This window comes from Ochotona princeps, chromosome 13, assembly GCF_030435755.1.
Source record: "Ochotona princeps isolate mOchPri1 chromosome 13, mOchPri1.hap1, whole genome shotgun sequence".
Lineage (NCBI taxonomy): Eukaryota > Metazoa > Chordata > Mammalia > Lagomorpha > Ochotonidae > Ochotona > Ochotona princeps.
Genome location: NC_080844.1, coordinates 37,927,694 through 37,940,587, shown reverse-complemented (window position 1 = coordinate 37,940,587; position 12,894 = coordinate 37,927,694). Strand labels below are relative to the sequence as shown.

Genomic DNA, 12,894 nt, shown 5'->3' with positions numbered 1-12,894 from the left:
TATTGGCCCACACTCGAGCCATACAACGTGTGAAATGGCACTGTCCTTCCCAGTTTCTGATCTCTGGTGTTGCTTTCAGGTGTACCTTGCTACCACTGCATGGGAGGTTTATGCTCAGGCCACACTGGGTGTGTGGCTGTAGGCCCTGTCTTGCTGGTGACACTCCTCTGGGCCTGCTTTCTGAAATCACTGTCTCTCTCGCACATGTACTCTCTCCCTCCCTCCCTGTCTCTTACACACATGCACATTCTCTCCCTCTTAGTATAACCCTAAGTCAGGTAAGCCCAGCCTAGAGTTGCTGCCATGGGGCTGGGCTGTTCTGATGTGAGTGACCAGCTCCCTGGGGACAGCCTGGTTCTCCTCTCTTCCTTTCCCAACTTCCCACTGCTGCAGGAGTCAGGCGAGGATCGAGTGGGAGTACCAGGTGGCCTGAGGCCCAGGGCCATTGGGGGGAGGATAGGTCTTACCTCGCCTTAGACTGAGAGCCCCCAGGAGCTGAGGGAGGGTCATGTGTGTCCTGGGGGCTCTTTTTGCAGGGGTCGTCCAGGGAGGAGCCTTGTCGAGCGTCTGCAGTCAGATCTTGGCCATGGTCCATCAAGAGCAGAACAAAGTCCTGTGGATCCCCGCCTGCCCACTCTAGACTGGCCTGGCCAGCACCAAGATGGAAAGCAGAGCCGGGACTGCGGAGGCACCTCCTCTGAACAGGAGGGCAATGGCTGTGTGGGACTGTCCGGCATAGGTTGGCATGTTGTGTGAAGACCTGCCGTGGCAGGGAGCACACAGCAGGCTTCAGTAGCGGGCCTCCCCCATCCTGCCTTCCACGCGCCACAGCCAGCCCCAGGTGCTGCACACAGGCCCTCTCAGATCCCAAGTTTACAAGCCTTTTCTAAGTATTGGGTTGCTCATGTTTACTTGAACAGCTCCCTATTTTTGGGGCCCAGTCCTTGCCCCCGCCAGCCCCACCTCGCTGCTTTGGTGTTGGTTTTATTCCTGTCTTGGACGAAATGACCCTGGGTCCTTGTGAGTAGCTCCTGTCTGAGGGACCAGAGCCTTGATGGACTCCCTACCCCATGGCTGGCGCCTCTCCTGGAAGGGCACCAGGACTGTGGGTGCTCGGGCTGCTGCCGCTGGGGCCTCACACCCCACCAGTGCCTTCGAGGGCCTTACCCGCCAGCCATGACAGTGTGGGCATGCCACCCTGGTGGGCTGCAGTTGCGGCCTCACCCATCGCACAGACGCAGCTCTGGCCCCTTTGTCCTGCCTCCTGTGTCCTCCTCCACACACGTTTTGTTCTCACAGCGTCCGTCTGGCCCGCCGGAGCTTAGCCGGGGCAGGAGGGTGTCCATCGGCAGCCTCCTCCCAGGTGCAGTGTTTGCAGGCAATTTTGGACCCACGTGGCGTGTGGCAGGTGCAGCCCATTTTGCTGATGTGAAAACCACTTGTGTTGCAGAGCAGACTTTGGGTGGAGAGCTTTCGGGGAAGCCTAATGGTCAGTGTCGTCACCATCCAAACCCTACCAGAAAAAAACAGGATCTTTGTTTGTCGTCGTTGTCAATTCTGGTTGCAGCACTCACGTCTAAGAACGTTGCTCTGGAGGCTGTCTGGGGGTTTGTTCCTTTGTTTCTATGTTTTTGTTCCTTTGCACTTGGGACGCTAGATGTGTCTGGCTGCAGGTGGGACGCCATTCCTGCTAATGCCGTGCGTCCCATTGCTCATAGGTACTGTACCCTGCTCCCTATGTCATTGGGGTGGGACCTCTATTTTAATACTGCTCCAAGCATTTCATTTTACTACCAAGAAATCCTTGATTTCATTTTATTCTTTGTAATTCTAAGATGCTAGATTGTAGTTTTCCCATTACTGACTTTTGTTTGTTTGTTTCTAAAGGGATATATTTTCTTGCACCATTGTTCAAAACAGAGACAAGAGTTCAGCCCTCAATGCCGACCCTTGTTTCGCAGGTACAGGCAACTGAGCAAAACCTGAGGCCCGTGCCTCACCGTGGGATAGGGCCGTTTTTCTGAGTAGCAGGCCCAGGCGGCCCCAATGGTACTGTACCCCTGTCCTGACAGGTACTGACCGGACAGACTGGGAGGGTCTGTACTAAAATGTTACTTTGTATCAAAAGTTAAACAGACTTTAGTACAAATAAAGGTCAATTTCTGTAAATGTTCCTGTTTAAAGACACCTGCCTCTCCTTGGTTTGTGCCCGCCTCCCCCAGCTGTCCCGGGTTCTTGAGTTCCGTGCACTTCCGTAGGAGGTTCTTTCCCTCTGTCCTGATAATCTGGAGGCGCGCTGCCACTTGGCCTCTGTCAGCCTCCTGTGCCATCTGTCCAGTGTGGCAGCCGGTCGGAGACACGCAGTCTGTGCTTGAGGCTTCCTCTGCGGACCTGCAATTAGGGGTTATCTGTGAACAGTCGTGGGACGTGAACATGGTAAGGTGAGGGTACCCTAATGTCTTCAGTGGGGGCCGTGGCTGACATGGGGACCACAGTGGTGGCATCTCACAGCTTCACCTTGTAATATCATTCAGCCTTGCAGGACTGCCCCTCAAAAGGCCTCGGGTCAACGGGGACCCCTTCTGCTCCTCTGACTGAGGGCAGGAGCTCAAAGCTAGGCTGTTGGGTCACAGCCTTGTGCTGCTGCAGTGGCAGGGCAGCCAACAGGCGCAGACCTGGTGTAGCGCCTCCCTCAGCCCTTCCTGTTGGCTTAGGTTCCAACACAGCCCTGCCACCTTGGCCTCGCATGTTTTGTGGGGGGAGGGACACAGAACATGGGCTTTGGCTGTTGAGGGAAGTGGACTTGGGGCCCACACGCTTACAGCCATGGGGCCATGGCGGCTCTCTGAGCTCCGTGATCATGCCCCAGCCTTGACCTTCTGTGCCCCGACCCTGTTTGGTGCTCTCCAGGTTTCCCAGGGGCAGCCTGGTTTGGTGTGGGAATTACCCCATCCCATGCCTACCTGTGGGTGAGGCTTCCGGTTTTGCTGTCATTCCAGCACTTGTTCCACGGACCCAGCACCTTCTCTGAGGATGACACAGGCTGACCGTCGTCATCTTCCCCGCCCCGCGTCATTTCGAATCCTTTCGGTTGTAGATCTGTCTCAGGCTGTCTCGCACCTGTGCCGCCGTTTTAACCCTCGGGTGTCTGCCGATGTTTCAAGCACAGTGGGTCCAAAAAAGTCCAGAGCAGTGGCCCAAACACTTGAGCCATCCTTCACTGCTTTCCCAGGCCATTAACAGGGAGCTGGGTCAGAAGTGGGGCAGCTGCGGCAGCTTAACAATCTCTGCTGTTTCCACGCCCCCCTCCCCTCCCTTTTAGCAGAATTCCCTTCTAGGCTGTGGCTGTATCAGAAGGCAGCATAAGAAAAACACGATGTACACATTTGTTCTCAGGCATGGGCTCACAGGGTTGTGTGTGCCAGGCTGAGTAAGTCCAAAACCCAGACGTGGGGTCAGAAAGCCAGGAGGTTCATCCTGCCACACCCTCAGACACTTGTCTAGGGACAGTCACGAGGGGCTGTGTGAGCAGAGCGAGGATCGGGGGGCACCACGCTGCAGCGGGCTGAGTCTCTTTTTAGTGGGGGTCAACTCTGAATCCTTGCTCTGATCACTGCCTGTACTGTCAGCGCATCGGAGCTTCAATCACACCTGCACACTCCACTTGCAGCATTTAATGCAATTACTGGGGACTCTTGAGCCATGTTGCCTTGCTATCCCTACCCCCTAAAGGAAAACATCCCACACTGAATTTCCCAACAATGTAAGCGGTCCCTAGAAGCAGGCATTTCATTTGGGTTTCTTGTTTTTGTGGACTGATTTTAACCTCCCTGGAATGTCTAGCGTGCATTAATGGATAAGGACATCCTATGGGTTGCCTGAGTCTTTCAGCCCAACATGTGATTAACAAGGAAACCCACGCTCATCTTGGAGGTGCTCCTTGTGGGTTCTCGTGGAAGCTGCCCGTGCAGAGCTAGCCAACCATTGGAGCTGCTTTCACTGCCCATTTAGGTTAGAGATGGACAGAGGGCCAAAGTGGGAATGGCCTAAGCCCTGGAGCTCACCTGCCGGGTAGGCTGGCCCTCAGTGGGTGGCACAAAACCTTAGGACTCAAGATGGAAGTGACAGGAGGAGGAAGCTGCCTGGATTCGGCAACAGTGTGTGCTGGCGTGGGTTCTACATGGAATCGCAGGATGATGAATTTAAACCAGTGCCAGTTAGGGTGCTAGCCAAGATGCCCACATGTTTCCCACGCCCAGCTCCTGCTCATGGGGACCCTGGGAGGTGGCAGGGACTGCTCCAGTGATTTTAGTTCCTGCTACCTATGTGGGAGACAGGGTTTGGATTTCTGGCTTCAAGGTATCTGGGGAGTAAATCAGTATCTGAAACGTGTTCTACCTATCTTTCTACCTTGCCAATAAATTTTGTTTTAAATTTGAAAATTATATCTGGTTGCAAGTGATGACAGCTTTAACAAACAGCTGCTTATTATTAAAATTTTCTGCTAACCATCAAAGAGTATATATTTAACTTACTCTTTTTACAAAGTTTACATTTTCCTTGAGGTTTGGTGACTTGGGTTACATTTTTGTGTTTGAAATGTATTAAATGCTTATGTTCACATAGGTTCTAAATAGTTCCTGTGGTTCTTAAAAACCAGTGCCCTAAAAACAATGGTATTTTCCTCACACCATAAGGAATCTTGAACTCGACATGGGTTCCCTGGTCTGGTCTAAGCAGATGAGATGGGTCTGGAAGCTACGCTTGAGGCCATCTCTGTGTGTGGTGACACCTCTGCCCTGACCCCTGGTTGTCTAAAAACCACCAGTTCTTTTTCCGAACAGTACGGGTATTATCATTCTCTCTAGAGCTGAGACACCCAAGTAAGTTTACCAGTTGATAGGAAGGACGGAGGAGGGGGTTTGCCCATGTGCCAGCAGTAGCCAAGAGGTCCTGTGACAGACTTCAGCAGGCTGGATAACCCGAGATGCTGGCTTCACAGCTCAGTGCAAGTCCCACAGGCCAGCTCAAGGCCTGGAAGCCCGGGGCCAGCAAGTTGGGGGATAGAGGAGGGGGCAGGCATAGTCACATGTTAACATCCCACATCAAAGGTGGGGAGATCGGAAGTGGCCCCTGCTCTTTGGGAGAACCAGCCCCAGATCGCCTCTCCATTTGATCTGTCCTGACTAACCACACCCCCACGGGTCTACCTGGAAGCCAGAGTGCTCCCCTTCCGTGCCCTTGGACCGAGCGCTGAGCTTTTCACAGGTGCGCCTAGAGTATTGGTTTCAAGTGAGCACCATCAAAGCCACCATCGCAGGACGGGTCGGTGGGCGTGTGCTTGAATGCCAGGAGGCAGGCTCCCATACTGACTGCAAGTAAGGGCCCCTTGGCAAGGGAAGGGGTGCACCCATCCATAGGCTGGCGTAACACAGGAAACGTGCGCTGGGATTGCTACCTCCAGCATTCCTCCAACAGAGGTGAGGGAGGGAAAAGTTTAGGCTTGCGTGAAGGCGCCTGGCAGACAGACATTCACACTTCAATCATGTTCACTGGATCTGATTTGCTTATCCTGGATCCACCATGGAAAACCCTCTATGCCTGACAGAAGGTCAGGAATTTGCCATTAATGGAGCATGTCTGGCCTACGGGCTTGACCCCATGCATCCATAACTAGCAGCTGGGTTCAGTATCTGAGCAGCTGACTCCCGGACTCCAGCTTCCTGCTCAAGACTTGAGGGAGGAGGGCAGCCATGACAGCTCAAGTAATTGGGTTCCTGCAACTGGCGAACCCTGGGTTAGGTTCCTGGCTCCTGGCTTTGGCCCGAGGTAGGGGGCTGTTTCCAAATGTTGGGGGAGGGGACCACTGGATGGGGGTCTCACTCGCTTTCTTAATTTCTATGCAGCTCAAAAAACATGAACCTACCACTCAGAACTCAAATACCTGTACTGCAGAGGAGGGTGCAGTCTCCACTCTGCAGGAAGCAGGGCGGTGGGCAGCGGGGTGCACAGCGTGAGATGAGGAGAGGACTGTAAAGGGGCTGTGGTATGCAGTTGTGTCCATGGGGCTGTGATCAGGTTCCACAGAGAAGAAAGTTCCTGTTTGTGCACCTCCACCTCCCACCCCAGGTATAGGTCTTAGATGACCCACTGGGGACCAGGGGTGAGAAGGCCTGGCTCCTCCATGGCATGTGCAGGATGGATGGGAGCCCTGGCTTAACGGCATCCCTGCGAGACCCCAGAATTTATGTGTGTGATGCACAGGACCCTCGTGGCTTAGAAGACCTTGGATGAGGATCCCATCGACATTCCCGAGAATGGTTTCTCTCTCGTTTTGCTTCTAAAGTAGATGGAGATGTGAACATGTGCATCTTGAGAGGATCTCCGTGTCCATCTCGTTTCACCTGATACCGCAGAGGGAGAATGCTTTGTTATTGTCCCTGTGTCTCCTGCTGCATTAGGCTGATAGTGGGCCATGCCAAGTCGTTTATTTTATTCTCTCCTCTTCCTCACCTGGAACACGCAGTGTTCTCTTGTCCTCATTCTTGCCTTTTCACGTGATACAAGATTTGAGAAGGGGTGGGGGTGGGCCGGGAGTGATCCTGGGGTGCAGTCACTCCTGGAGTGATATGAATACAGATGTTAAGAGCAGAGGCAAAAAGTGTTGGGTGCTAACAGGCTGCTAACTGAGAGGCAGGAAAATGAAATGTGCGTGTCAGGAAGGACAGTAATTTGGACCAGCATGTGAGGGAAGAGACTGGGAGGGGTGTGTGTGTGTGTGTGTGTGTGTTGGGGGGGGTGTTACCTGCTCCAGCCAGAAGAGCCAGTAACGACAGGGAGAGGGTTTGGGGATGAAGCACCGACAGGAGACCAGTGATGGTAGAAGTCTCTGTGAAGTCTCGCTTTATTGCCCCGTCACATCTCCTTATATACTGTTCCCCCCAAGTCCTAATTTAGCTAGGAAATTGGGTAGAGATGAGTCCAATTAGTCTAGGTGTTTTTAGCCACAAGCCCAGGTCCTGTTCCTGCCCAATCCAACCAGCGCTAATCGACTCCTTAGCCCACAACCGTTACCAACTCTTGTTCTAGAAGCAATACACAAAAGGAGAATGTGGTACAAGAAGGATAGGATTCATCCAGCCCTGCCTGGCGTGCACCCCTTCCAGTGGGGGGGGGGGACAAGATCCTGCATTATCTCTGCTCTGGGGATTGGTTTGTGCTTAGGAACAGTCAGTGGATGCCCTACAGGGGCTGCAAGAGGTAGAGATTTTTTTTTTCTGACAGGGCTGACAAGGAAGGAAGCCTGCCTGGCCCCATGTCTGAACGTGGAATATCAGGCAGCCGCTCATTATCACAAGCTTATTCTAGACAATACTGGCAACGTTCTGAAACACAGAAAAAGCTACATGCTATTCTATGGTGAGACACACAAGGACTGCCTGTCCAGGCTGGTCTCATGAGGGGACAAACCAGGAGGTTCAGGCAGGTGTGTGTCCTGATCAGTTGAGGGGGAAGGCTCTGGCTGTGGGTAATGTGCAATGCCTGCAGGGTGGGCTGTGTTGGGGAGTGGGGTGGTCTGTGAGCTTCCTTCAATCAAGGAAGGGGTAGCCAAGCTGTGCAGGACACTTTCGAGTAATTCTTAGCCAGGCTGTTGGGAACATCTGGAAATCGCACTAACACTTCAAAGAGTCTCTGTTACGGCAGGAATGGGCCCGTGCTGCCACCTGAGCTGTCAAGCTGCCTGGAGGTGGCCCAGCGCCACTGGAGGCTATCACATGAGAATGGGTGTCACGTGAGAAGGGGGTGTCAGGGAGGACATGGCCCTTTGCACGTGGCACCATTTTGTACCAAACAGTGGTTATTACCTCTGCCCTGCTAACCTGAGTGCTACTCTCTTGAGGCCTTTATTGCTGGGCAGTGGACACATCCAAGTGGCAAGCACCTACTACATGGGTTCTCCCATGCGTCACTCTCAGATCTGAACATCACCCCACCCCTACAAGCTTCTGGGGTCCCAGGGGGCCCCTTTTGGGTAGGGTGAGTGAATCCTATAGCCTGATTTGTGAGAACCTGCTCTCCCACCCATGTTTGCTCTCTTCCCACTTAAAAAAAAAACAAAAACAAAACTTGCTTTTCTCTAAGATGGTTTTCCTGGCAATTTGCATTAAAAAGGAGTCGGAGTGGAAGGAGGGTGCCTTAAATACTAATGTTCTGCTTCTTGAGTTCTGAGATCAAGGCACTTCTTCCCACCCCCTGAACCACCACACACATCACCACCACCACCACCACTCCTGCCAATGTGCAGAACTGACCTCATTCAGTTCAGATGCTTGTGGCTGTTGCCACCCCCCCAGCCATTGTGGTTGGGGGCGGGGCCTCTCCTGCAAGTGTAGTTTCTGTGGATTACAAAGATCCTTGGCTCAACCAGACGCCTTTGATTCCCCAAGATCCAAAAATGCCCAAACTGGATTCTGGCCAGTCCTAGCCTAGCCTTTCTCATTGGGAATAAGGGAATGCAGAGAAAATGCTCGCCTAAGGTCTTGGAGCCCTTGAGGGGCTTCTGCCTCAAAGCCAAGCAGCTTGGTTAGCCACATTTGATCTGGGATAAGGGTGGGGTAGGGGAATGGCGGCCTCCTAGTGTCCGTTCCGCCCCTCTCCCCCACCTCCACTCTGACCCTTCCAGCTCTCAGCATCTAGATCCAAGACAAAGCAGGTGTGGTGGCAGGAGTGAGATCCTTGGGAAGCCGGCCCCTCTGGCGTCTAGGTACCCCACTGGTTTCTCAACTGGTTGGATGGTTGGCACTGGCACAGACAATGGGGAACGGTGCGGGCCCTCCCCTCCGTCCCCGAGTCCAGAGAAAGCCATAATACAGATGCAAACAGGTACTTCCTGTTTGCTTATTGTTCCTTTGATCCAACCCAGTTTTAGTAGCTGCTAGTATGCCTTTTTACAGATGGGACAACTGAAGCACAGAGAAGTTAAGAAACTTGCCATACAAAGGAACATCATACAACTCAGCAGTGGCAGAAGTTGCTCTTTTTTTTTTTTCCTTTTTTTTCTCTCTCTCTTCCTCACATCTTTATTATTTTTTTAATAATCTTACTTAGTTGATTAGGGAACAAAGTGTCAAGGGCTACAGGGTGAAAGTGGGTAATACCATTGTTTCCACATCAATATCATTTTACCCTGTATCTGGGGTCAGGGAAAAAAACAAAGGGAAAAGCCCCACCCAACCTCCCACCCATCCCAGATCCCCAACGGGAGGCACGCTCTGAGGGTCCTGCTCATACAGTTTTGATAGTTCATCAGTTCTGGATTGCTGCCAATCTCTCAGTTCCAATCGCAATGAATCCTATTCAGAATCCACTGGCTGACAGTCTCTTCATGGTTGGGGTTCTAAGATCAGCAGTTCCGTTGGAGGGATCTCCAAAGAAACTTCATCTGAGTTGACCCCAGGCCTGATTCTTGTGCAAGTTTGCTAGTACAGAGTCCGACACCATCCATCACACCAATCAGCTTATGCTCATGCTGGTCATTGGGATTGCTGGGTTTGTTCTGTTTCCAGCCCTGTCTTCCTCATGAACCAACGGGTGTCGTAGTCCAGTTCGATCCTGCCCACTTCATACTTGGTCCTCACGCAAACCGGTTGGAGCTGAAGCCTGGTTGGGGTGACTCCCCATAACAACCCACCAGTTCTGCCCCCTACCCTGGTTCCCATGCTTGCCAGTATGCACTGCAGGCTTGTCAAGTCTGTCCCACATCCTGTTTAGCTCTCACACGTGTCGATGGGCATTGAAGCCCAGCTCAACCCAACCAACCTACTATCCAGCCCACACACCTACTGGCAGGTGCCCTCTGTACAGCCACCCCTGCCCCTGTCCTGGTGTTCGTGCTGTCCAATGAGAGTGGTAGCCCCGAAGGAGGTGCCCACTATTTCCCTTCTAGGCCACAATCACTCCCAGATTATGCACTCTCCAGGTAGTTCTGGCATTTGACTTGACAGAATTAGCTCCAAGTGCCAGCCTCTGCCAGCTAGTACTGCAGCTAGCCCAACCAACCCTCACCCACTCTAGTTTTTGCTTGCACCAGTCGGAACAGTCAGCCCACCGTGGCCCTTCCCTTATCTAGCCCACATGAGGCCCACAGGTGTAACAGCCCTGCCTATTCTGATCTGCCCCCATCCCAACTCACGCTTTCCAATGGAAGTAGTTGTCCAGCAGGGGAGCCCACATTCCCCTGTCAGCTTTGCCTCCTCCCCCTGATTATCACATGTGCTGTTTGGGCGCTGCAACCACATCTGGTACGGCTCATCTCACCTTGGCATTTCTTACTGTGTACTAGTATGTGTCGCAACCGAACCTGGCTCAACCCACACTCTGTTCTGGTGCTCGGACTCACCAGCGGGTGATGTGAACAGGTTCAGCCTGGTCTGCCCCCAATCCATGCCATGTGCATACCAGTGGGATAATTTCCATAGCCTGTTCTGGGCTGTTAGAAGTTGCTCTTTTAACATGTCTGTTAGTGCTGTGGGAGGGGCAGACTAACATGCTGGACTCCCAGGGACTCAGCAGAGCCTCTGCTTGCTCTTCCCCTCCACCCCCTTCCCCCCCCCCCCCGGTGTCAGAAGGCTGTGGCCTTGAATGAGGCTGAGCTGGCAGCTGCCCTGCCTGCTTCTACAAACCTCAAGTGCCACCCCCTAACCAGGATGCAGGATCAGCGTTTGCCATAGGGATGTAGGCACAGGCTACCCTAGGATTCAACGTCCTAACAAGCTATGGCCCAGTAGGCCTCCTGCACACAGAGGGAGGCGTCTCTCCCGTTAGGACAATGACACGAATACATCATATGTCATCTCACAGGAGGCCTGGGCTTGGAGCAATGTGCCAAGGATGAGGCCCTCTCTGCTCCTGTGCCCCGCCTTCTACTCATGCCACTCCCATGTGCAAAGTGGGTGCCATTGGCTTTGAAAGATAGGCTCCCTAAACCTCTTCCTCAGGGGTCATTGGCCAACCCAACAACTCGGTAAAGAAAGCAGAAGCAAGCTACTGGAAGTGCATGTGTAGGAATGCTACCTGGTGGCAAGGGGCTTCCCCAAACTTTGCCCAAAAGAGCTGCGGTTTTCAAGCATTCTGCTGCTTCTGTGTGCTGGCAGGGTGGGGTGGAGGAGGAGTTGGAGAGAAGCCCAAGTCAGCAGTCAGCACCTGTGTGTAGGGAAGGGGTCTCCAGAAAAGCCCTTTCCCCACTGTTTGGCTATTCCGAGGGAACAGGGACCCTGGCCCACCGGATGAAGGCAACTGCATATACGCAGACTGGATTGGGGTGGGGGTTGCGCCGTGAGGTGGGGAGACCTCGGGAATCTGAACCACCAAGAGCACCATCCTTCTTGTGGGCAGAGCGTGGCCTCAAGGCTCGAGGCCAGCAGTGTGCCACATCACGGAGCCTCCCTGTGTGGAGGCAGCAGCAACACACCTTGTTGTCTTTCCCCCTCTTTTACCAGGAACACCAAGGGCTTCGTTTTTATCTTTTTTTTGTAAACCCCCAATTAAGAAATAAGTCTGAGGCACCATCTGTGTGTAACCAATCTGGAATGCACAAGACAGTGCTGGTTTAAGAATTAAAATCACGTTAAAACATACCAACCACCTAAACTCAAAAACAGGTCATAGGCTCTCGGGGATGCAGGGTCTGGGCCTTCAAATGTCCCCAGTTTGCCTTCCCCACAAAGTCTGTCTCCTGACTCCTGACACATCCCAGGCTCGCCAACATCTGGAGAGAGGCAGAACTACACTAGAGGAGAGGAGACTCATTCTCCGGGATGCTCTATCAGGTGTTCTGTGCAGGGCACCTGCGTTCTAGCTATGGTGTGACCCACAGAACTACCGGTTGTGGAGGCCGCGGGTGTGAACCTCGGGAGCCACGGATCTCTGGCATCGCTCTCCTCACCCCCGCCTCATCCTGGCAGACCCTGAAGGGGTTTTTAGGTGCAGTTGCCTTGCTCTCTAGGCCTGTGGCCTGTCACCATTCCCATGTCCCCACACCCGTGTTCTCCCTGGGGCAGGAACTGCCTGAGGAAGGTTTCCAGTCCTCCTTCTAGGGCTCCTGGGAGAAGGATGGAGGCCGTGAAGACCAGCCAGCCCCACAGGCAGCAGGAGCCAGGGAACTTGGTCCGGGACGCCTTCTGAGGTCCGAGCTGGGTCAGTGATGCGAAGCTACGAGAAAGCAAAAGCAGCAGCAAGCCAAAGGGGTCATTAGGATCTGAGACCACCTCTCAAGGGACTCAGAGACTGGTGGTGGTGGCTTTGCCCTGGCCTTTGCCTGTGGGATGATCTGTGTGTACCTGTCAGGGATAGGGTGAGGGCAGTGGTGGAGGGAGAGAGTTTCAGTCAGCCCATGCATTTGCTCTCTTGGAGGACCCGTTACAGGCTGCTCCTGGAGTGGAATTCCCCTCCCGATGCTGGGGAGTCTGCTGCAAGTGCCGCCTGTGCCTTGCTGACCTGGCCAGAATACCCACACCCCCAGAGAGTCTTGGGTCCTAGTGTGCCCATCTGTAAAGACAGGACCTGAATGTTTTTCTTGGGCCTGGAGAGAAGGCCCAGGGGTGGGGGCTCTCCATAGAGAGCAGTCACAGCAGTGGAGTCTAGGGAGGGCTGTGATCGTATTTTGTGTGCGTGAAATTCCTAGAGCAGAACAAGCCTGAGTCAAATTTCAACAGGGACATTTCTGTGTCCTTAGACCGGGTCTGGCTGAAGTGGGGCTCAAGAGTCAGAGGTTGAACTGAAGTCTGGGGGAAGCCAGGGGCAGGAAGCTTAGGATCAGTCAGCAACGCTGCCCCCTTGCCTGGGGCTTGGAGCAAGGCCTGCCCTCCCCTGAGCTGCCACCCTACCTCTACCCCA

At 53.5% G+C, this 12,894-nt stretch overlaps 1 protein-coding gene and 1 long non-coding RNA gene across 5 annotated transcripts in view; one reads left to right on the top strand and one right to left on the bottom strand.

Moving 5' to 3' along the window:
• The window catches only part of DLG5 (discs large MAGUK scaffold protein 5), a 101,900-nt gene extending 100,652 nt beyond the window's left edge, over nucleotides 1-1,248 (top strand). For all 4 annotated transcript variants that reach the window (XM_058671676.1, XM_058671678.1, XM_004583516.2 and 1 more), the window contains one exon: nucleotides 537-1,248. In XM_058671676.1, coding sequence (XP_058527659.1) covers nucleotides 537-640 — 104 coding nt within the window. In that variant the 3' untranslated portion in view covers nucleotides 641-1,248. The remainder of the gene's footprint in view (nucleotides 1-536) is intronic.
• Nucleotides 1,249-2,155: 907 nt separating this feature from the next.
• On the bottom strand, nucleotides 2,156-3,290 carry LOC131481707 (uncharacterized). The gene is made up of 2 exons (XR_009246528.1): nucleotides 2,964-3,290; nucleotides 2,156-2,391 (listed from the first exon to the last, which is right to left on the bottom strand). It is a non-coding gene; the product is annotated as an uncharacterized LOC131481707 (long non-coding RNA).
• Between the last annotated feature and the right edge of the window lie 9,604 nt (nucleotides 3,291-12,894).